The 22,701-nt window shown below is 42.2% G+C and overlaps 3 protein-coding genes across 13 annotated transcripts in view; 2 read left to right on the top strand and 1 right to left on the bottom strand.

Annotated features, from left to right (window-relative positions):
* Positions 1 to 422: 422 nt before the first annotated feature.
* stk36 (serine/threonine kinase 36 (fused homolog, Drosophila)) overlaps positions 423 to 22,701 on the bottom strand; it is a 68,642-nt gene continuing 46,363 nt past the window's right edge. For 9 of the 10 annotated variants that reach the window (XM_031857115.1, XM_031857104.1, XM_031857109.1 and 6 more), the window contains 2 exons: positions 3,797 to 15,042; positions 423 to 1,710 (listed from right to left, as the gene is read on the bottom strand). The gene's annotated coding sequence lies outside the window, so the exon portion shown is untranslated. The remainder of the gene's footprint in view (positions 1,711 to 3,796; positions 15,043 to 22,701) is intronic. The other variant, XM_031857106.1, reaches the window with a different exon arrangement.
* Positions 653 to 18,790, top strand: c2cd2l (c2cd2 like). 2 transcript variants are annotated; one of them, XM_031857120.1, is made up of 15 exons: positions 653 to 936; positions 1,271 to 1,723; positions 9,888 to 9,983; positions 10,168 to 10,287; positions 11,302 to 11,412; positions 11,954 to 12,067; positions 12,206 to 12,305; positions 12,393 to 12,525; positions 12,724 to 12,788; positions 13,047 to 13,168; positions 13,683 to 13,854; positions 13,969 to 14,073; positions 14,529 to 14,662; positions 16,146 to 16,359; positions 16,889 to 18,790. In XM_031857120.1, exons 2-15 carry the CDS (start codon positions 1,355 to 1,357, stop codon positions 17,131 to 17,133), a joined length of 2,100 nt encoding a protein of 699 aa, XP_031712980.1. In that variant the 5' UTR covers positions 653 to 936; positions 1,271 to 1,354; the 3' UTR covers positions 17,134 to 18,790. The 2 variants fall into 2 exon arrangements, with proteins under 2 accessions (XP_031712980.1, XP_031712979.1); XM_031857119.1 differs by having other exon boundaries at positions 16,143 to 16,359.
* Positions 19,348 to 20,001, top strand: h2ax (H2A.X variant histone). The gene has a single exon (XM_031857126.1). The coding sequence runs from the start codon at positions 19,440 to 19,442 to the stop codon at positions 19,869 to 19,871; it is 432 nt and encodes a 143-aa protein (XP_031712986.1). The 5' UTR covers positions 19,348 to 19,439; the 3' UTR covers positions 19,872 to 20,001.

Here is a 22,701-nt window from a genome sequence, read left to right as displayed (position 1 = left end):
GGAATGCAACATTTTTAAACTATTGCATTAAAAAACAAGCCGTGCATTCAAAAAGTACAAACGTATATTCAACCAAATGTATCTAACCAGATATCAGTACTATACTATACAAAAAAAGGCCCATTACTCAAAATTATAAGAGATCATCATATATTATATTATTAGGGTTATACTTTATACGGTGATGATGCATTAAAGTGTAAATAACACAAGACTATTGAAGCTGGTTGTAGGTCTATATTAAAGTTTAATCTGCAAAGTAACTAGTAATAATAGTCATGTCAAAAAGGAGAAGTATAAAGTAGCACACAAGTTAAGAAAAAATTAAGTACAAATATCTTAAAATGATGTTACATTTCACTTGTGCAGATATATGGGGATGGAGGGATTCATTTTGAATTTTATTTTGTGAACAATAATGTTGATCATGTGATGAATTGATTGTGATGATAGATTGTGTGATAATTCAGAAGGCAGTTGATATTGTATATTGTAGATAACCAAGACTTGTGGGATGGGTGCAAAAAAAAAAGAAGAAACATTTGAAAATGAAGTTTGACGTTTCCTGCTTTTATTTTGAAGGCTCTGCCTTTCACTTCCTTTTTGCCTTTGTGCTCGTCTCCTGCAGCGCCACCTGTGGGCCACTGCCGCTCTTTGTCGAATCATCATTGACGAGCGGTTACAGAGGCAGGAGGGTACGACCAGCGGAGAATTGAAACCCACTGATATCTGTAACGCACAAACCGAGAGGAGGAGGCTTTATTCTGAATCGATAAATGTCTGCAGAGGGACACCGGTCCAAACATCGCTGATGACTCGGAGATGGGACAAACACATTAGTTGTTGGATGCATATCGCCATGAAGCCAGCTTCACATTTCCAATGCATTGCTTTCGATTCCCTGCAGCCTGCAGCACGGACTGTTTAAGTTAAACGGTAGGTTGGTATGGAGCCACGATTTGTTCTCTGAGTTTTGTCCGCTAACACCGTCCTCTTTGCTAATGCACGATTCATTCTCACATATCTAACATACGTAACGGTAGCGCAGTGTCAGTACATGGGCTTCTGCTTCACACGCACACACACACACACACACACACACACACACACACGTGACCTTTTTTAACGTGATCTAAAAAGAAGAAAATTACAATTAAAGCGGTCATAGCCACCATGTCGGCGCATCCATGGGTTATTCCTCAGTTATAACTTATTAATAACGTTACCCTTTGAATCAAGATGACTGGCTGTCTTTTGCTGCCACTCACAGGCTACAGGGGGCTGATCTGCTCTGACTGACAGTCCTGATATTTCCACCTGGACCTGGTGACATGAGAGGCTCCAGGAGACGCTGATGGAGCTGCAGGAGTTGGGCTGGCTGTGTCTGGTGGGTCTCTTTCTAACCTCCTTGCTCATTGTGCTGGGATGGCTGTGTCAGTACTTGCTGACCGTACTGCGTCTGTGGAGATCCAGGAAGACAGCAGACAAGCAGGACAGGAAGGGACCAGCCGGGCAGCAGCTCCCCGTCACACAGCCCCACCAGAGCCTGGCTGGAGGTGTGTGGGGATTCCTGCTGAAGCTCCGCTTAGGCCGGGATGGAGGACCTATGCCCGAGGCCGGGGTGAAAGGCCTGTTGACCTCTCTCTTCTCCTTTAAGTCCTTCAGGGAGCACTGGCAGCGGACCTGGGTCAAAGCTCTGAATGAGCAAGCCTGCAGACACGGGGTGAGTTGTTTATTGGAGATCTTATCATATTGCAAATGAGAGCTGAATAAACATGATGGCACTGTGTAGAGGACCACGCCTAAGGTTACTCCACTAAGCAGAGGCATAAATAGTTAAGCAAGGTTTATGCAGTTGGTGTGCGCTGTAAATGTGTGTAGGCAGCGAGGTGGAGGTGTCGGAGTGTCTAATCGGTAAGAGGATGGGGGGGCTGAGCGTTGCGTAACAGCTCTGAATCAATGCACATAAGAGCTGAGAGGCGAGACCAGTAAGCGCATTCGCGGAGTGAACACCCACGCTTCATAAAAATAGTCTGATACCCCGGCCTGTGGGAGGGGGGGGATGGATGTGTTTCGATCACAGTGGGAAGAGTCAAAATCTATGTTGTTGCTCAAGACAGGAGAATGGTTGGCTCGCCTTTCCTCAAACTCACAACCTAGTGAATCCAATTGTATTAAAACTGCAGTTGGTAACTGCTTCACACAGAAACACTGGATTCAGTGTGGTGAGCACTACAGACAGTTACATATTAGAGGCTTAGAGCAAGTTTCTAAAAGGTCTTTCTCCTTTCAAATAGTTCTTTGATCCGTGGGACTCAAAGTCTGACACACAGTCGGATGCTTGCTGTGAGCACCGAGCGAGGAGATGGATCCTCTACACACCCCACTCAGAAATTCTGTGTGTTTTGAAGATGAGTTGGCGGGGAGTTAAAAAGGGGTCGGATCAATCCACAGAGCGAACGTGCACAACAAACAGCACTCGATTCTGATTCATATGGGTCACCTCACCGTGGCTGATTTAAAAAGCCTCCCTCAGATGTTCAAGTGAACACTTTTGTGTGTTTGGAGAAAGGCTCAATCAGTGATGGTGCAAGTGTTGCACATCGGTTCGGAAAAAATGCATACTTGACGCTTAACCTAACAATGCAATTAACAGGCCACTGCTTGTTTAGCAAGATACTCGTTGCTTCCTTGTTTTAGCACCCAAATAAGTCTATCTATCTATCTATCTTGTCTTTTTTTACTCTGTGAACAAATAAACAACAGACGGGAGTAAAAAATATATTATTATTATCATGTTTGGGCCATAATATCAATATTCATTGGTAGTGTATCGTGATGATGTAATCATCATGTGTTGTCATTTTACAACATTCTGCCAATTTAATGATTCAGAGCAAATTATTAACTTAGATTTTAAAATAATTTTTCATGTTTTATCTGTTTTACTAAAATGTTATGACTAGACGTGTGATTTTGCATACATTTGCCATATTGTGATGTATATATACATATTGGAAATATAGTTAATGTTTCAACAAAACCACCCAGCTCAGTAATACTTGGAAATCTTTAAGAAATACTTTTGCTGGTAGCGGATTCTTTTTAACCTTTGGAGGTAGACAGGCTAGCTGTTTCCCTCCTTTCCCAGTCTTTATGCTAAGCTAAGCTAACCGCCTGCTGGCTCGAGCGTCACATTTAACAGATGAGAGCAGTATTGGTTGTCCCATCTAAGTCTCTGCCAGAAAAAGCACAATTCCCAAAATGTCAAACTCTGCCTTTAAAGTCTGACAGTGTTTGTGTGAAGTGTACAACGGGGAGGATACACGACAGTGACTTTAATATACCGTACAAACTGCTAAAGCCAGAGCACAGACATGTTCATGTTTCTTCGTCTAAAGTGGGATTCTTCGGAACTGCTTCCCTTTGATATGTGGCGATAAATTGGAGCGTGCCAGCTGAGTTATCTTACAACGGCCTAATTGGTTGATCCATTGTGAGCTTTGCTCTCAGTTACCAAGAAACTCCACATCACTGGAGTGAACCTTCGGTGAATTTGGAAGTGTTTAGTGAGAGTTAGATTAATGAGGTTTCCAGGTGAGGAATAAATTAAAACACAACCTAGTTGCTATAGTTGCTCATAGCACAGCTACTCTGTTTGGGATATAATTAGTAACTCAATAGCCGTTTGGCAGAACTAAACACACAAGAAAGGCTTAGTGATTCAATTTAAAGGGGATGTTTTAAAAAAAAAACAAGTTTGCTATGGATATGTTTGTACGTAGGAACCCCATACCTTCATGCTCCTCGATGGGATTCATCTATGATGACTGTATGACCTTCAGGCTTTTGAAATGCTGGAAAAAAAAAAAAAAAAACAGTAGATACAAGGCTTTTTACCCTGGCAGTGATGAAGTATATCATGTTTATTGTAAGATAATTTCCAGACTGAGCAAATGCCTCAGTGTTGGAGGAAGGAGACGGAGACAAGCATTCAGTGTGTGTCTGTCCATGTGGTGTTTAGTTTGTGAACTGAGAGTGTGAAGCCAAAGCCTCCCGACAGCTTCCACTCGTCACAAGGAAATATCTGCTAGTCATTGTGTCTGCGTGCAGAGCAGTCTGTTATTCTAAATGTGTCTGGGCCATATGCAAATCACTTGTTCGGATGTTAATGAAACCTTGAACTTGATATTGAAATAACAAATTACGAACACGTCTAGTTGAATAGATATCCCTCCAGGAGTCCGTCTAAGAGCCGGTGTGGCCTCGTCTTGTAGCTTAAAGGTCACATGTTGGGCCTCCACGCCGTTCATTATTAAGTTGTAACATTATACATCAATGTTATATTAGCCAGTAGACTCTGTCCTTTGGTCTGTGCGGTTTACACTCAAGAGTTGTAACTTGGTTTGTTGTTGTGGTGTTTCACCTCCTCACAAAAAAAAGACGGACTGGAAAAACCTGCAAGTATTAAGTGCCCACAAGCGAGTCACCTGGCATTCCTCACCTCTCACACACAATAAGCACCTGCCGGGCATGTTGCCATGCCACTTCAAAAAAAGACACTAGAGCAGCTGGCCCAAAATGTAATCCCCCAAGACTCACGTTCTCCTCCAACTTGCATTTCCTGATTATGTTAGTACATCCAGCAAAAACATGAGCTTCTCAGCAGGAACACAGCACCCAGATATGGCTTCAGTATCATCATGTAGGGATTAGCACGCAACTCCTTTATAGAATTAACCTAAGTACTTCTGCAGCATTTAAGATTGATGCTGACAGAGGCCTTTAAATAATTATGTTGAAATGTATCCAAATAAAAGGCAAGTTGAATTAGCCCGCATGGAAGGTTGGCAAGTCAGCAAAAACCTTTCCCCCGGCAGACCTCGTTATGTTTGGTCAAGCATTAGAGTGGATTTTGTTTTTACTCAACACCTTGTGAGACCCCAAATAATAATAAAGACTTGAAACACTGCAGCAGAAAAGTTACATTACAAAACCTTCCATGGTACAAATATCCATCTGTACCCTCCATGAAATAATTATATGTAGAGCTGAATTCATTGACAGAAAATGAATCAACTATTCTGACAAAAGGATTAGGTGATTAAAGGATGGACATTTTGGGGAATACTTCTCATCGCTCTCTTGCTGAGGATTAGATAAATGAGTATGCCATATATTATACCATCAAAGTTATGCATTTCATATCTTTTGAAGTATAAAGCTGTGTTTTTGACTTCTGACATCTGACTCAAAGACTAGGCGACAAAGGATGTAACACTCAAACTGGATTTGATTTCATTATATCACCATTATCTGTAGAATTATACACATAATGGTTTTTAATACAGTCTCTCTTTGGATCATTGTGAAAAATGATATTAGTTTCAGGATCTGTGTTTTCTGCACGAATGACAGATGCCATTGTATTCTGTTCTCAGTAATATGGATGAACATTATGGATATTTCAGCAGCAGTCAGGAAAGGAAGTTTTTTTTGCTTTTGTTTTTAACGCTTCTACTGCGGCTATTTGGTATTCATGGGGCTTTACCTATCTTCTCTCAATCTTATTATGAAGATTTCACAAGTGCCAGTGGGTCACTGTCTGTAGTTTTGAATAACTGGTCTGCTTCGGCTGTCCTCGTCAATATTCTGCTCACTGCAGCAGACAGCGGCATAAGCCAGGAACTCAGCAATGCTGACGTGTAAACGGCACTCGCTTTCAGAACAGCTTATGTTGTGACACTAATGTCGAGTGTCGTCAGAATGCTGTATGACGACACTCCGTCCTGACGGGAGACCCGACCCTGACTCCCAAATTCCAGTCTTCAAAACAGCAGGACAAGACAAAAAAATGCTCTGGGGGGGGCTGAATCGTGACAGGATGGTGGGGGGGGTTGTTACATAAATATAGAAAACAGCAGCAAACAAGCTAAAGCGTCATTTGGTTTTGTACGGACAAGAGACATGGTGTTAGTGGCAGTGCCCCATTCAGCTTCAGCCTTGAAGATATTTAGCCAAGATATTTGTATTTTCCTCCTCAGATGAATTTGTATAGACGGTGAATGCCTTTCATAAGATATATATTAGAGGAGACAATTACTACCCCAGGGTAAAAAGCAGAGTGGGTGAGATAGATTCATCACAATTTTGCAGATATGTCTAGACACCCCCCCCCCCCTCCCCCACGACAATGTTAATAGAAGGATGCCCACTTGCTGCAATAACAAAAAACACGTACACGTGGTGATTTCCATGGAGTCACGATAGTTCATTCAATTTACTTGTATACCCTTGAACACTTTATGAAGTCAAAATAAGCATAATTCTGATTTAGCTGTGTGCGTTCACAGATTAGCTTGGTTTGCACACCGTGGTTCCACTGAGCCTTTCAGACAGAGAGATTATAGACTCCTGAATCTGTTCAGAAGCATAAAAAGCACCTCCTGCTCTTTTTGGACAGTAACCCCACGATGCGGCTTGTTTCACGGCTCACTTGTTTCTGGCCCGAGTATTTCGTGGAGGAGGCTTGAAGGACTGAACTGGTTGGCCTCTTCAGACCAGCAAATCATAACAGCATCGCAAACCGTGTGTGCATCTGCAGCTGACACATGGTGGCAAGCCATTGTCACTGGGTTCAGTGGGTGGTAGAGGAGGACTAATAGAGCACACAAGTGTGCATCTGCAGGGAAGGAAGCTCCCTGTCCATTCAAGATCTGCAATTTTAAAGAGCCTGGTGATTATCTTGAGGGCCACAGTTCACTTCTCCCCTCTGACTGTGAGCTGCCGGTAGATGATTAATGCTGTGTGATTATGCTCAAGTAGATTTCTTCTTAACGAGGGGGTACGTTAAGCACTCAGCACTCATTTGCAATGACAGGGCAGGAAACTAACGTCAGTCACTCACAGCCGTTGATGAAATTGAACTTCACCACAAAGTTCTATTTTAACAACACAAACTTTCCGTGGCAGGCATTGGTCTACAAGGTGGCTCCTCTGACTCGGCATTTAAAGTGGAGACACACATTGCGCATTATTCTAATATAATTTTGTACCTGAAAAAAATTATAAAGTGAAGCTAAATTCTAAATGCTTCACATAGAAGCTTCACTTTCAGTCTTGTTCCTTCTCGTTATAATTTTTATAAACTGTACTTTTGGCCCTCCAGCCCCTCCAGCCGCACTGGTACTATGGGTAAAAAAGTCATGAAGCATGTGTTAGCCAAATGTATAGAATGCTATGAATTATGAAACATGAACGTTGGATAGCTATTTCGACACCACAACGTTTGTACCCTTTTGTAGCCTGAACCTGAGATACACAGTACTGAAAAGGAAGGGAAAGGAGGATGAGGGTCAACAAAAGCCACGGGGGGGGGGGGGTATTTCTGGTTGACCCACATGCTTTTCAGAGGCGTTCAGCCAGGCGAACCCAAAGGGGGTGACTCTGACAAACCTGAAGTGACACCATGGATGTCCTCAGGAACAGTGTCTTTCCAGAAATACCTTCCACACACACACACACACACACAGTCGAACAGCAGTGTTGCACAAGGACGAATCAGAGGTCATGCTGCTAGCATTGCCCTGTCCATGACAAAATTAGCTCTGCAGCCTCTGCCAGGAGGATGCACAACACCACAGAGCACCAGATGGCTACCTAAAAAGCCAATGGATGCCAAATATCTGAGTGGACTCCCTTTTAAAGAATAGAAAACCATAAACTAGTTAGATATTCAAGGCTTTACCAAATGAGTAAATCATATTTAAAAATGTCCAACCATATTTAATTTCAGGGTCCAAAACAGACCTTAAAACTGGGTAATGGCTGCCATTCTAATTTACAAGCATGTACGCTTAATAATGTTAAATATAAGATAAATATAAGATGCTTGGATTATAGTTCAGCCTAGAAAGTGATTTTAAAAGCATATCAGTGGAAACAACAACCGACCCAACCTTCCTTCAGGCACGCAAGATTTTGACTGACACATATTGGCAAGCCTGTGCTGCTGTGTGTCCTGAAGTGATTTGAAAAAAAATAAAGTGTTCGTTTGTCTTTGCCATGTTTCACATAAAAAAAACACAAATCTGTGCTGTAAATGCACTGTGGCTTGTCATAAATTGTGATCTGGACCTGAGGCTTTTTAGGCTTAAAAATAGCAAAAACAGGGCAACACTGGGGAGCGTCTGGTGGCCCAGTGGTGATGTGTACCATATCAGCATTACAGACATTTGTGGATGTCATAAACTGTATATAAAGAGTATATATAAATATTTACATACACATTCATATACATATTTATATATAATCTGTGGTCATATCCCACACGCTCTCCCCCCACGTATTTCCTGTTTATGTCTACACTATCAGATAACTAATGAAGGCAAAATGCCGAAAACAAATCTAAAAACGTAACACTATTTTGCTCTCATCGTGCTCATTATTGTGGAATGTGCGTATCCCAAAAAAACATACTGACATTTAGGAGTATTTGCTCACAACATTGTACTGACTCCAATTTGCCTCATTGAAAAGATGCCAGTGGGGTTTGACTGCTGTGACACAAACCTTTAGTAATGCCGATCTATGAGCCACACACAATCAGAATATTGTGATTAATGGATTTCTCACATCATATTCGTTCTGCACTTTGGATGTAATGAACGGTTGGTTGGGTGACTGAGCAGTTTTAGAAGCCCCAACCAACCGAAGTAAACACAGCCGGTAGTACGCTCTAGTCATGTGGCTGCAGTGTTGGTCCAGGGAACCTACGTAAGGTTGCAGCATTGCTTTTGGCTTCCTGCCCTTTTTGCTGAAACACTGACACACACACACATACACAAACACGCCTGCACATGCTCACAGACACACACACAAACACACACACACACACCACAAACTTTGTTATATCATACTCCCACCTCTACCCCGCCTCCACTGCTGTGTTTGATAGAGATTGGACTTGGAGCTAGAGGAACATATGCCCTAACAATAGGGGATTTGTTTTCTCTCACTTCCATCTCTCGAGCCAGTCGAAAGCCGTCTATTGAAACAGATCCTCTGGCACACACACAGTGATAGTAGGCCACTGGTGTTGCCGCGGTTCTGGTGACTCTTTTCTCACAACTGAGATTCCTTTTGTTAGGGGGTGTCTACCAAGTCCAACAGTGAAAGCTGCCTTGCTGTAAGCATGACTAAGCATTGACTGATGCAGTCTTCATAATGGACGCTGCTGTGGGGCTAAAGCAGCCTGATCAATCCACAACTTCTGCATAATGACAGAAGCTCATATTAACTTGAACATACTACTTGCCACCCTTTGTCAGTGCTCATCTGAGTGCACATATCCACAGATCTGCCTGGACTTAAAACCACAGTTGTGCTTTGTCATGCGTGGTAAATACAATAGCCTCATGTTTGTTTACATACACATAATAGAACCTTACAAGAGTCTGTTTATTGATTCATGTACATTTTCCGCATGAGACTTAATTAATAATCTTGACTCAAAGTTTGCCAAGAGGAACATTTCTGTTCCCGCGAAGCTTGTGAGGTTGCTGTGGAAGGGAAGCAGAAGCATTGTGTGATTAGCATGTGGATGAGGTGATCAGGAGCATATGTGAGTTCAATCACTCTGAGCAAAGATCAATGAACTACCTAGTTGTCTGATACCAAACATGCTTAAAATTCATGAAATGCAGCAGTTCATTTATTTGCATACTAATTGAGTAAAGATCCATAAGGATGGTGACTAACTGCTTCCCAGCTACATTAAAGGCTTCATTCATCACTGCAGCACAGTCGTTTCTGTCATCCCTGATAGTCACTCCTCTTTCTCTTATGTAATATTTAGGACATTTGTTCTCTTCCTCTGTCTCTCCCAGAGCTCCATCCAGATCACTTTTGACAGCAGTCTCCAGTTAACTGCTGCCTCTGAAATAGATAGTGTGACCTGCACTGACAAATCGGCACACCGAATGGTACGTGATCTTCGTAGTCTCTGTTAATTACAGCTATAACTAATTAACTAATTTAGCCAGTCACCCAGTTTATTTTAATTGGGGAAATACATGACAAAAAAAAAATCACATTTTCTGTGTCAAAACATGAACGTTTTCCGCCATTTCTGTATTTTCCTTCGACAGCCCTCTTCTTGTTTTACAGGTTTTACACTGTAAATGTTGGGTGGACACAGTGACGTTTCCTGTGACGGTCACTCAGCAGTCACCAGCTGCCATTTCCATGGAGACCTATCAGATCACTATAGCACCAATGGTGGCAAAGGTACGAAAGCACACCACATGGATTTTTTGCAATTTGCACATTTGAGGGCAGGCCTCCAAAACAAATGAGAATCTCAGGAGCATCATTTGCATCGTTATTCAAATGTAAAGAATCACGTGTAATCCCGCCATCACTGTCATTAAATAAAGAGTCTTAAGTATATTTTACTATTCATGACAATCAATAGCCTCTCTTATTTCAGTAGTGCAAGTATTTATCACAACTAAGAACCCATTTATCATTAGTCAGAGAGCAACTGGATCACTCAGAGTTTACTACAAGCAACACATTTAGCAATTTATTCAGACCATAAGGGAAATGCCACGAAATATATTCAAATATATTATATTGTAATTCATTCCCCATGCTAAACACAGTGACTAGTTATTCTGCCAACATCACAGGATCTCTCCCTCTCCTCTTGCACCGTCGCTGCAACCGAAAAAAAACGCTCATCTTTATGCAAATTAATACACCATCACATCGCCAATATGCAAATTGTCCTTTGACGTCATCTGGTGACTTTTAGCAGTTTTGGGAGGTAGTGCTGGCTACTTTCATTGGAAAAGAGTTGGCAACACTGCACAGGACACAGAGCATTTTGTTTCCCACGACTGTAAATGGAGCCTTAATCTTCCCGGGAAATCGTCACGGTGGAAGACAGAAATGGACGGTGAAAGGGAAGCTTAGAGGGAAGAGTATAATCATGTGATTTCCCAACTGTGCGTCCCTCCTTACACCATCTAGCATGATGACAAACTTTTACTTTTGTGAATAAAGCGTTTTCTGCTTGTTCGCTTCTTACAAATGTTGCTTTATTATGTAAGTGTTTTGTAGAAGCTAGCAGAGACGGACAATCTTCTAGGAAGAGTCCTGTTTTACTAAATCATCAAAATGAAATAGTGTGGTGATTATTTAATAATGAGAAATTCTACACGTTTAATCCTTTAATATTATTACTCTTATACTATATCGTAAAAGCATGACGGTTAACCTGCTGTCGGTCTCCGTCAGGTGGTGGTGTGTCTGGAGGAGGTGGAGGACGAGGGTCTGCTGATGTCCTGGACTCTTTCCAAGCAGCCATCATTTACTCTGAGCGTGTCTCCATGCAAGCTGCAGAGACAAGTGAGAATATCGGATACTGACACCACTAATATGATATGTCCGTCTCATATGGTCAGCAGAGGCCTCGCTTCTCAACCCGTTTACAGTTTACAAACTAGGTTGCATGCATATCAAATGCATAATTATCTTTACATTAACGAGCATTTAACAACGCCAGTAAAGTAACATAAAAACATATATTAAGCAGAAGAAATTGAACTACTACTGAAGACAGTTATTGGGCAGACCCACTGATTATTATATATAATATATAATAACCACTGGGTATGAATGGTTCAATCCTCCAAAGCTGCTTTTTTGAACAAACTACATGGCTTTTAGATTACAGCAACAGCAAACAGTTAAAGTCTGTTTGTTCCTCTTGGATATTTTATGTTTATTATCATTAATAATCTTGCATGTTATTATATATTATTAAGTAAGATAATATCAGGCATACAAATGCATTAAAAGCCCCAGTTGTGTCTATAGCTGAGTTTGTTGACCTCCCATGCTTTGGTTTATCATCAGAGAATTATCAGCTGCTTCTTTTTCATCTCAGGGCACTGAGGGGGGTGCAGACCTGGACACGATTAAGGGGCTGGTAGAGGATACTCTGTTCAGCACTCAGCCGGCCATGGTCCTCAACCTCAAGACCTGTGCATCCAGTCCTCTGGTGAGAAAACATGCGTTGTGCTACCTTCGCAGCAATAAGAGTAAATAACAAGGATCTTTTTTTAAACAAATCAATTGCTGTGAGTGGATACTAAATGATAGAACCTGTACCCGTCACCCTTTGTCTGCACGCTCCCAGGCTCCCATGGACCATCTATCAGTGAGATTGAACTCTGTTTCCCAGAGTGTCTTAGTGAAACGACTACTGCTCCGGCAGCTCAGGGCGACCTTAAGTAAAGGTCAGACATTTTCCCTCAGCGTCAGATCATGTCCGTCCAGCTTCCTGCGGAGAGCCGAGGTCTCACTGTCTGGCTTTCTGCATTCAGGTCAGTGGTCTAGATCGGGGGAGCTGTGCTGTGTCCTGAGCCTGAACCAACCCTCCACAGAGAGGTCAACATGCTTCCTGCCTGCGCCCAGCAACCCCAACGCCCCGGTGGAATGGAGTGAAGAAATCACTCTGTAAGATGGCAGCCATGACGCCTACCTGCAGTTATTGAGTCATGATTGTGTACATTCATGCCAACGAATATTAATGTTATAGAATATTATTTAAGATTTGAAGTTTTTCAGGAAAAATCCGCTTGAGGAAGAAGTCACACTGTTTGCATAGTGGGGTTTTACTTGAATTCTTACACAGTTGTTTGCTTTGTGTTGAAGAGAGCCGGGCCTAGAGACCAAAGAGCTGAGAGTAAGACTTCTGGAGCGGAACGGCAAAAGGGAACGTAAGGCATTGCTCGATAGCGTTTTAGTGTTGGCTGCGTCTGAGAAACCTGATCAGCAGGAATGTTTAGACTGCTTAAGCAAAATCTTCATGCCCCAAATGCACTGTTGGCAGGCTCACTGTAATGGTTAGCGTTTTAGGGTGTATAAAATGTCAGGAGATGCTCCCATTATGGCCTCAGAACTACAAAAAAGAAACTGCTTTCACGCTTTTTGTACAACTATGTTAAGACTTTCGTTTTTGTTTTAAATCTGGATAGAATTCCTGCCTGGCCACGCCTGCATCGCCGTGGACCTCCGGTGCAAAGTTCCCACTGGACAGCATACGCTGTCAATAAGCCCCGGCCACGGCCTGGCACCCAACGCCACCGTCACAGCAGAGGTGGGAAACAAGATGCAGCTCATTTCTGTGAAAATAATGGAAAGCTCTCTCAAAGCCATTCTCGTGCTTTGAAGTGTACAGTTACATCACACGTTATTATCTAACGTCAAGCAGGCTGGAACGAAACAGAGATTCACCACAGAAGGAGAGGGAGTGTTGCATAACAGCGGATACATAGTCCATTGTCATACCTGTGATTGCTGTCTCAGATCTCTTCTGACCTATTCATCAGCCAACTTGTTGCCTTTTTTTTCCACTTCTTGCTATCAACATATTTCATCAAAGACGACATCTGAATGAACATCTGCTTCATCTCTGCAGGCTAACAGTTCATATTGGTACACTCCCTGTTTTCCTGTACCTCTCCTGCAACCTGTTGTGCCTCCACTGATAAGTTGTCTGAAATTTTCCCCGGCAGGTCCAGATGTCAGTTTAAATGGCCACCTCGTTAATAAAGTGCCCACCCCCACGTTACGCTTTATTAGCTAAATGAAGATTATTCTTAATCCTCCAGCTGCTGTATGTGGAAACAGAGGAGGCCCGCAGTACCCACAATGCTTTGCCGCTTCGTTCCTCACTCACCCCCACCAAGAAAGTCGATGTGGACCGAACCATCATGCCAGACGGAACCATAGTCACCACCATCACGACCGTCCAGTCTCGACTGAAGCTGGACCGCAGTCCAGGTACATGCACAGAGTAAAGTATTACATTGTGCCAGGTTAGGTGTACAAGAAGATATGAAAGAATGTTGTGGTCGGTATTAAACAATGACATCAAATATTTGTGATGCCTTTTAGGTGATTCCCCTTTGCGTTCGCCGTCCAAAGTGGAGGTGACTGAGAGGAAACCCACTATCCTGTCAGATGGCAGAAGCAGCACCAGCCCCAGCCCCAACCTCAGCAGTGAGTTCTAGACTGAAAGGCCAGATGTTGTTTTACATAACAAATGCAAAGTAGGATAAGCAGCAAGCTGCGTTGTAACACAAGATAAGAGGAATGCAATTTTTAGTACACATTATGCACTCTCGGGATAGGAACTCCTGTTCAAAAAACCTTAATTTAGTTTCACAACAGGGTTACGCAGAGAAACTTCTTGCTTATCCAAAGCAAAAAGCAAAAAAGTATGATAAACCCGATAGACAACGTTTGACAGATCTAACGACATATATGATTTCTGTATTTCAATACAATACAACAATGGGCTCTTTGTGTATATTTCTGATAAAGCATACATTTTCTAATTGACTTGTACTGCAACAGAAATATATTCAATAATGTGCACCTTTTTATATATGCAGTTTACTAGTATAGTGCTGATTGTTTGTTTATCGTGACATGTTTGTGTTTTTGTTGCTCAGAGAGCAGCCGCCTCTCTAATGGCCTGGATCCTGTTGCAGAGACGGCCATCCGGCAGCTGACAGAGTCCGCCTCCAAAGTAGCACGGAAGACGCCAACCAAGAGGAGCACGCTGATCATCTCGGGCGTGTCAAAGGTCAGGGAATGGAAACTGTGTCAAATGTAGTGGATTGTTGAATTTGTGCCATCACCAGTCATTTAGACATACAGTACAGTATATTTATCTCAGTGAAAAATAATTTATTTCAAGTCTACAAAACCTACTTTTAAAGGTGTTCAATACGGATTGCAGATCATATAGTTTGGCCCCAAACGGATCTCAGCCGGCGGCTCACAGATAACGGTGCTAACAGCTAACGGTGCTAACAGTGCAAACAACAGCAACCGTGCTGTCAGTGCTAACAGTGTTTACCTGAGGGGGAACCGGAGGGTGGGTGCTACGCTTCTGCGATGACAACGTGGGTATAAGCTGTAACCGCAGTGCACAGCGGCGGGGTGACAGGGTTCCCACTGGTCCTGGAAGACGTGAAAAAAAGTTTTAGTGATGTTAAACACAAAACACAACAGCAGGTTTAAGTCAAAATCAAATGGATTTATTATCCAAGAAGCATAAAAACAGATACAAACAGTTACAAACCGAATCACACTACTAATAACAAAACAAACATATAAATTCCATGAAATTGAGGCCCCGTCCGCACCACACGACAGATTGGTGTATCTGCCCCATGGTACCGAGGAGGTCTGAATCTCTCCTGGATTCACATCTCCTTTTTCCCCCAAAGTCTCTGAAAAGTCACACATTACATATCGATCAGTTCAATGATTGGCTGAAGTCCAACAAGCCCCTCCTGGGCCGTTGATCCATTGTTTTGATCTTCACACCTCACCCAGCCACTTTCACACAACCCCCCCTCCAGCACATTCCTCAAACCCCCCCTCTTTCACTCAATGCATGAAATGACAACACTCCTTGATTCAAAACCTTTACAAGTAAATACACTGTATCACATAATATCCAAAACTTAAATTCCTCACACTGGCTAGTAACTTTGGTAGTTTTTCTGATTGTATTATTTAATATATATATAATTTCTAAGCACCTAAGAGATGGTTGCATAAATAAGTTACAGCCACAGACTGCACGTGTTTTAAACCAGACTTCCACAGAGAGGAAAATAATAATGAATGGCATGATCCCCGTCTGTCATAACAGCTGGGTCATCACTGAAAATGATCTCTAGAAAAGAGTGGGAGCCCGGCATGAGCTATGGGGAACGCCACAGAGAGACTCACGTGCACTAAAATGCACGGACCGGCCCGCCTTTGTAATCAAAGCACAGAGAAGCTGGGATAAAAACACACACTGAGGGAGAGCAACTTCATTCTCTGCTCAGGTAGACATTACTCCACTATGTTTTTACCTTGGAAATAGTTGTTTGCTGCTATATCAATGCTCTGGATTTCACCTTTAAGGAATGTAAAATACAATGACATGGAGCCGGGCAAAATGAGGTTTAAGTAGTTACACACTCCCATCACCCTTATAACCCCTTAATTAATCATGCTAACATTTTTTGAAGGAAAGAATTTGATTCAATTATCCTAACACCCAGCAGGTTCCACTCTCAGAAGATGACTGCGCCTTATCCAGCGGCTATGCGGCAGCCATGGACGCAGCCATGCAGGGCAACCATTTCGGGGCGGGGCATCACCAGGACCCAGATGAAACCACACCCTCCGACGTGTCGGAGCGTCCGTCAGTGGACGATGTGGAATCAGATACTGGTTCCACTGGTGCCTTGGAAACCCGCAGCCTCAAGGACCATAAAGGTAACACAGTCGTCATAGTTTCAGAGGTTCAGTTTCCACTAACACTGATCAGTGATGTCTCTAAACACACAATATTCAGCCATTCAAATATTGTTTTTGCAGATTGTTTATGCATGTTGCCACTTCACTAGATTTTGATTTATTTTTGTCCATGTGAAATAAGTTTTTATTTTCAAAGCCCACTGCTACTATATTAAAGAGAACAGTTTCATAGCCTTACATAACATCAAAACTTCAAGTGAGCACAATGCATTTACAGATTTTGGGGCCATACAGCATGAGGGACTCTACTGCCCTCTGGAGGCCATGCTGCAGCATGCATCCAACCAGAGCAAAGCGGTTTTGAATGGATCAGAGTTGAATTCTATTTGAATATCAACTTGATACGAGAGCTAACTCAGGAAATTGGTGAATTCATTCATAAAAGTAGCAGTTGAGTGATTGGTTCGTGTTTTTCAATGAAGGCCCCAATACTGTAATTGTGGATTGCCACATAAATACAGTGACGTATTCCCTCTGCTTCCTCTAGTGGGCTTACTACAGAGTGGGACGAAGCTGCTGTTCCGCAGAAGACATCGAGAGAAGGAGTCCTGCCTCAGCCAATCCCATGAGGACATCTCCAACATGGGCAATAACTTTGCTGCTGCCACCAACATCAGCCGTAAAAAGTCTGCCAGCTTCTCCCGGCGTCTCATCAAACGCTTCTCTTTCCGCTCATCAGGCAAATCGAAAGGCAAAGCTACGAACGGAGGAGCGAGTTCACTGGATAACTGATTATCATCGAGAGGGTCGGACATGGGTTTTAAGGCCTCTGTTATTACTGTCAGAAGAACAACTCAACCTTACAAGAGTCTTCGACAGGCTGAACACCGCAGGCGGGTTGTCACCTGTACATTCCTCTGGGAGGGCTTTACTCTGGAGAGAAATCATTGCACCTTCAGGAGAGAGAAGTCCTTTTTAATCACATCACTGAAGTTAAAATGTGATGATGAAATCGGTTTCTTTCTAGTAGAAATCTGCTGCTTGAGGAGAAGGTAATAATCACAATGAAATGTCTTGTGCCCCGTTTGAACACAAACTATAGTCGGAGTGTTTGATTGTGACAGATGGTGGAATCGCTCTTAAACTTATTCATGATAAAAAGATGCCAGTACGATGCTATTGGTTACACTTTGGACTGTTTTTGTAACAGCACATGTACAATTCCTCCGTTGTATAACGGTAATTTATTATTGTGTGGTTCTCATGAAACAAGTGCTATTTATTTTACCCCCCAAAAAACAAGTCATTAAGTTGCATTGCACTGTAAAATAGAGACATTGCTGTGTGTTTTTCCATGCAAATGTAATTTTAAACACATACTTAAGTAAGTTGACAAAAAATCTGTCTTAATCTAGCAGTCCATTCATAATTGCTAATGTATTGGTTTTAGAATGTTGTTCAATGTTGTATCTTAGATAAGAAGAAAAGTTAATATATTTATTGTACTTTTTATTTTATAAAAGTACTTTCTGTGGAATATCATAATGCATTTCAGTTTGCTTTTGAAACTACAACCAGCCAGGATCTCTCGCAGGCTCTTCAAGCCAGGCAATGAGTTTAAACTTTTTTCTGTCAGTAAAAAAAAAAAAAAAAAACAGGTCTTGCTCTCCTTGTGGCCCCTGTTGACCCCAATGAAGTTTATCACATTATCCACACACATTATGGAGACTTCAGTTGATGCACATGTGGACATTACAATATTGCAATAACTATCATTATTGTGCAGCAACACCATATTATATAGTGCGAAATGCCTCGCATGGGTAGCAGGCAAAAATCGTTTTACAGGAAATGCTGACATGTGATCCGCTCATAATCATAAACTAAATATAGCAAAACCTATTCTGTATTAATATTCAGGAGCATTACATAATGCATTTCTCATAGACTGTATATAAGAAGGCATTTCTTTTAGAATATATGTAGGTCTCAGCTCTGCAGTTTAAATTGTAAAAAAAGGAACTTTGCGGTCTCTGAAGGTTTCAGAGATGCTCTGCTGCTGACGCTGACGCATTAGGAGCAACAATTGTCAAAGTTTACGACAAGGTGCTGGGTGGAGTGGATATACTCAGGGCTAGAAATGAAACTTCAACTAGCAGCTTGAGATATGAGGAAACCTGCTGTATCAAAAAGTATGTAAAAATGTACACACACTTTTGTCCATTTAAGTTTTGTCAGAGAAAATCTAAAATATTTCTACTGACTTCAAAACAATAAAATTAAATGATTTTGATAACGTTTCCAGGTTTATTTGCATCAATAAAAGGAAAGCTAATAAAAGGGATCACAGAGGTGGAGCCTGCAAACGTTTAAGATATGTATGATTTCTGTTATATTTGAAATGTTTAATTTATTGCAAATAAATTATTTTTGGAGCATCAGTAGATTACTTCTGGCTATCTTATCATTTTTTTTAGGAAGTTACATACATTTTTTTTTATACCAATACCCTGTGCCTGTGTAGAGAATGTTACTTAGGTTAAAATGAGCCAACACTGTCATAAAAGTCAGACAAATAACCTCACACATCTGGCCTGCTGTTAAGTTTATATCTGATCATGAGTGTATGAGTTTCAATCGCTCTTTCCTTACTCTCACAGGCAAGCTACACTCAGGGGATGTACCAAATATGTAAGTGTTTCTCATTTCTATATTAGATCTGCTTTAATTTTACTGCATAACGTATAAAAGCGCCAAAAATTTAAGGCAGGAGGGAAGATACTCGATTGGTCTTTAAAGTTCGCCCCTTCACATACGACCACTCACAAATAACAGGGGAAATAATAGCCAATCGCGTTCCTTCCTCATGGCCCATCGTGATTGGTTTAGGAGCAGAGCAGATACACCAATAGTCATTGACTTCCGGTCCCCCTCCGACCTAACACAGCCAATCATTCTTAACTATGTTCACTCCAAGAGCCAATCGCGTCTTAGGGCGGGACAAATCTCAGGGTTTATAGGCAGGTCGTGCGGCTAGTCTTTCATCTGTTCCTACGATTGCAGCAATTTGTTGTGGAAGATAAACTCGACAACCGACAATGTCTGGAAGAGGAAAAACTGGAGCCAAGGTCCGCGCTAAGGCCAAGACCCGCAGCTCACGCGCCGGTCTGCAGTTCCCCGTGGGCCGTGTCCACCGTCTCCTCCGCAAAGGTAACTACGCCGGGAGAGTCGGCGCCGGAGCCCCCGTGTACCTCGCCGCCGTGCTGGAGTATCTCACCGCTGAGATCCTGGAGCTGGCCGGAAACGCCGCCAGAGACAACAAGAAGAGCCGTATCATCCCTCGTCACCTCCAACTGGCGGTACGCAACGACGAGGAGCTGAACAAACTGCTCGGCGGTGTGACCATCGCCCAGGGCGGCGTCCTGCCCAACATCCAGGCCGTCCTGCTGCCCAAGAAGACCGGCCAGTCTGCAGCGCCGAGCTCCGGCAAGGCGGGAAAGAAGGCCTCGTCCCAGTCGCAGGAGTATTAGCTAGCTGGCTAATAACTTTGCACCCAAAGGCCCTTTTAAGGGCCACCCATTCGTCATCGAAAGAGCAAATTATCTGTCTTGTTTCCCCTTTTCGCATTACTTTTATTTAATAAACGCTTGTTTCGTAAAAGTGGTCCGCACCATTTGTTGATCAGTTAGGCTAACTGAAGCTACATGCTAATCCTGAGAAGTTTTGGTGGTCAGTAACGGGTAAATTAATCCTTTGTTTAACCTTTTCAGCATAGACCAGATCTCAATGGGCCACGAGATCTTCATGCTTTAATGTGGGTATCTGAGGCTCCTAGATTCAGTTTCTATACAGTAGTGTGAATCATTCAGCAGGCCCGTACAGGTCTAGGTTAAACCATGACGTGCTCTTCATCCGGTTCCTTCTAGCATGATTAAGCAGCTTTTAAGAAATTGGATTTCTTTTTTAATTGCTTAACTAAATCAATAAGAACCGATAAACACATTTTCAAATTGGGCTACATGGCTACTCACTGCAGTTCAGAGTCTACTTAACTACAAGCTTGGTAAGAGTGCAGTCTCTCCAGTCGAACAAGAGTCCCTGATTCTTGCACTGTCCAATTTATTAAACACACCTAGCTAAAAGTAACCCAGTATAGTCCAAAAATAAATATACCGTAAAGAAAGACATGTCCAGTCAATGTATGTTCCTTCTGGAGGCTGTGGTCCAGTCATTTGTCCATCCTAGCTGAAACAAACGTGGTAAAACTAGTCTTCAAAAGGACCATAATGCTAAAATGTCTAACATAGCTTTTATGTAGGTAGGAATCATTGCAGCACAAATTGTCTTAAATTACATTAGTTAAGTGTACTTAGGAAACTGACTGTATGAGATGTATAAACCCATTTTGAGATGTAATACAAGTTGGTTTGAAACACTGGGATTTTATTCGTTAAAACGGTTGTCCTGAATGGCGTGTGTGCATCAGTGCGGTTAAAGCCTACATAACTGCTCTTCCTGATTGTTTCTTCATATGCAACAAGGAAACACCTGGAGCTCAAACTGCAGCTGGTCTACAATACAAGCTTGAGCACAGTGACATCTGATCAAGTACACGTGGCTCTAGTGCAGCAGGCATACATACCATTGTGAATCAATTTAATCCTCAATAATGCACTCTATATTTTAAACACCACCATCCAGATCAATAGTATATGAAATTAGGAATTAGGTAGTTTATTATTTACATGACCCAAGGGTCATATAGAAGCATTTAGATAAAGTCCCAGTACATCATGCTAGTCATGAGTAGTGTAAGATTGCAATACATTACCATTTGTTACACTTTATGAAGACATAACTGACAATTAGCTCTCAAACTGTACCATGTGAAGAATTAGTGTCTATAGCGAGATGTAGGTTAACGTATTTTGTCTAGTCTGAAAGGGATGTGGTCTAATTACACAGGGATCAGTGCAAACCCCAAAGCCTCAGCTGGCCAAATAAAACCTTCACTGCCAGAAAACTCCACCATTCGAGCTCCACGTCAACAATGCACACTAGGTTGCAGACATGAAAGTCAAGACTTCTGACACCTTGCCAGACAGCTACACAGCACAGTCATCGGACTACAAACACATCCAGGAGTTGCGAATGTAACTGGTACAGTTAGCCTAATCAGACACAACATGTCAGACACAGTCATGGTGGTCTTGATGGTGGGAGTGTGCACTTCACTGACTTTGCCACCAGGGGTCAATTGTTTCATGTCTGAAAATCTGGAGTGTGTTTCCATTTAATAACAATTGATGACTGCTCACTGCACGTATGGTTCCAACAGATATTCAACACACAAACCCTCACCATAATAATAGAATAATGGACATTTTACAGCTGGGAATGAAAGACTTAGAGTCATCACGAGTGACATTAAAATAGTAAAATATCTGAAAAACTATCTTGAGTCATGCCAACAGTCATACTTAACACTTCTATGTGTGGGATTCATAAGAGACGCGGTTATTTTAATGCCATCTTTGGTGGGGATTACTTGTTTTCTCATTACATCTTTCACATGTGTAGCCACAGACACTCATAACGTTTCCACAGGAGGAGAGCCTGCAGATATTTCTGTCTGCTTCGACTGTTTTATTAGTGGCAAAAACAGCATGACGCACCATGGTTGAACTGAGCCCAGGACAGGCAGAACCAATTACCCGGGCCTTGACAACGTGTCCAACACCGGCAGCCAAGCTAAAAATTCCAGCCTGAGAGGAAAAACTTGAATGTCCATTGGATGTGACAACTATAATTTCCTGACTGGCACTCTGTCAAAGACTCTAAATGTACCAGCTCTTCTCAGCTGTTTGTGACAAAGCAAAGCAAACACAGTGATACTCAGTTTTTCTTGGTTTACCTCTTCTTTTTCTGTGGTTGTAAAGTATTTATGTAATTCTATGCTTTTAAAGTCACAGAAACATTTGTCTTGAGAGAAAGTATGTCTGTGAAATTTAACTTTCTCAAAGAGCAAACAAAGGCAATGTAACCCCGCATAAGTTTGAAGTGATCTCACCCGACACTTTTACGATGCTTTGTTAATTACAGCTTGTTGGGGTGACAAATGGAACAGGAACAAAACAAAAAAAGTACTACTTAAAGCCATAAGGGATATTGAAGGGAAAGTTTTCACCAGGTGTTCACCGAGTCTGTACATCTGAGAAAGTCTAGAGATCTTAGAGATCAAATCTGTGGGAATCACAGAGCCATGTTAGGTTGAAATGAATGGGAAAAAGGAATGATAAGTGGGGAGAGAAAAAGGGCCGGAAAGAGGGGAGGACCCGGTGGAAAGATGTATGTGGATGC

The sequence above is a fragment of the Anarrhichthys ocellatus genome, unplaced genomic scaffold, assembly GCF_004355925.1.
Source record: "Anarrhichthys ocellatus isolate YVR2014 unplaced genomic scaffold, GSC_Weel_1.0 scaffold18, whole genome shotgun sequence".
NCBI classification, from domain to species: domain Eukaryota; kingdom Metazoa; phylum Chordata; class Actinopteri; order Perciformes; family Anarhichadidae; genus Anarrhichthys; species Anarrhichthys ocellatus.
Note: the sequence above shows the minus strand (reverse complement) of the source record. Positions and strands in the feature narration are given on the sequence as shown.

What these genes read in the sequence shown, in the direction of transcription:
- h2ax (XM_031857126.1), top strand. Translation starts at nt 19,440, where the DNA reads ATGTCTGGAAGAGGAAAAACTGGAGCCAAGGTCCGCGCTAAGGCCAAG.
- c2cd2l (XM_031857119.1), top strand. Translation starts at nt 1,355, where the DNA reads ATGGAGCTGCAGGAGTTGGGCTGGCTGTGTCTGGTGGGTCTCTTTCTA. An exon ending in CATGCAAGCTGCAGAGACAA is followed by an intron (nt 11,413 to 11,953) that starts GTGAGAATATCG and finishes TTTTCATCTCAG; the next exon opens with GGCACTGAGGGGGGTGCAGA. An exon ending in GAAGCTGGACCGCAGTCCAG is followed by an intron (nt 13,855 to 13,968) that starts GTACATGCACAG and finishes GATGCCTTTTAG; the next exon opens with GTGATTCCCCTTTGCGTTCG.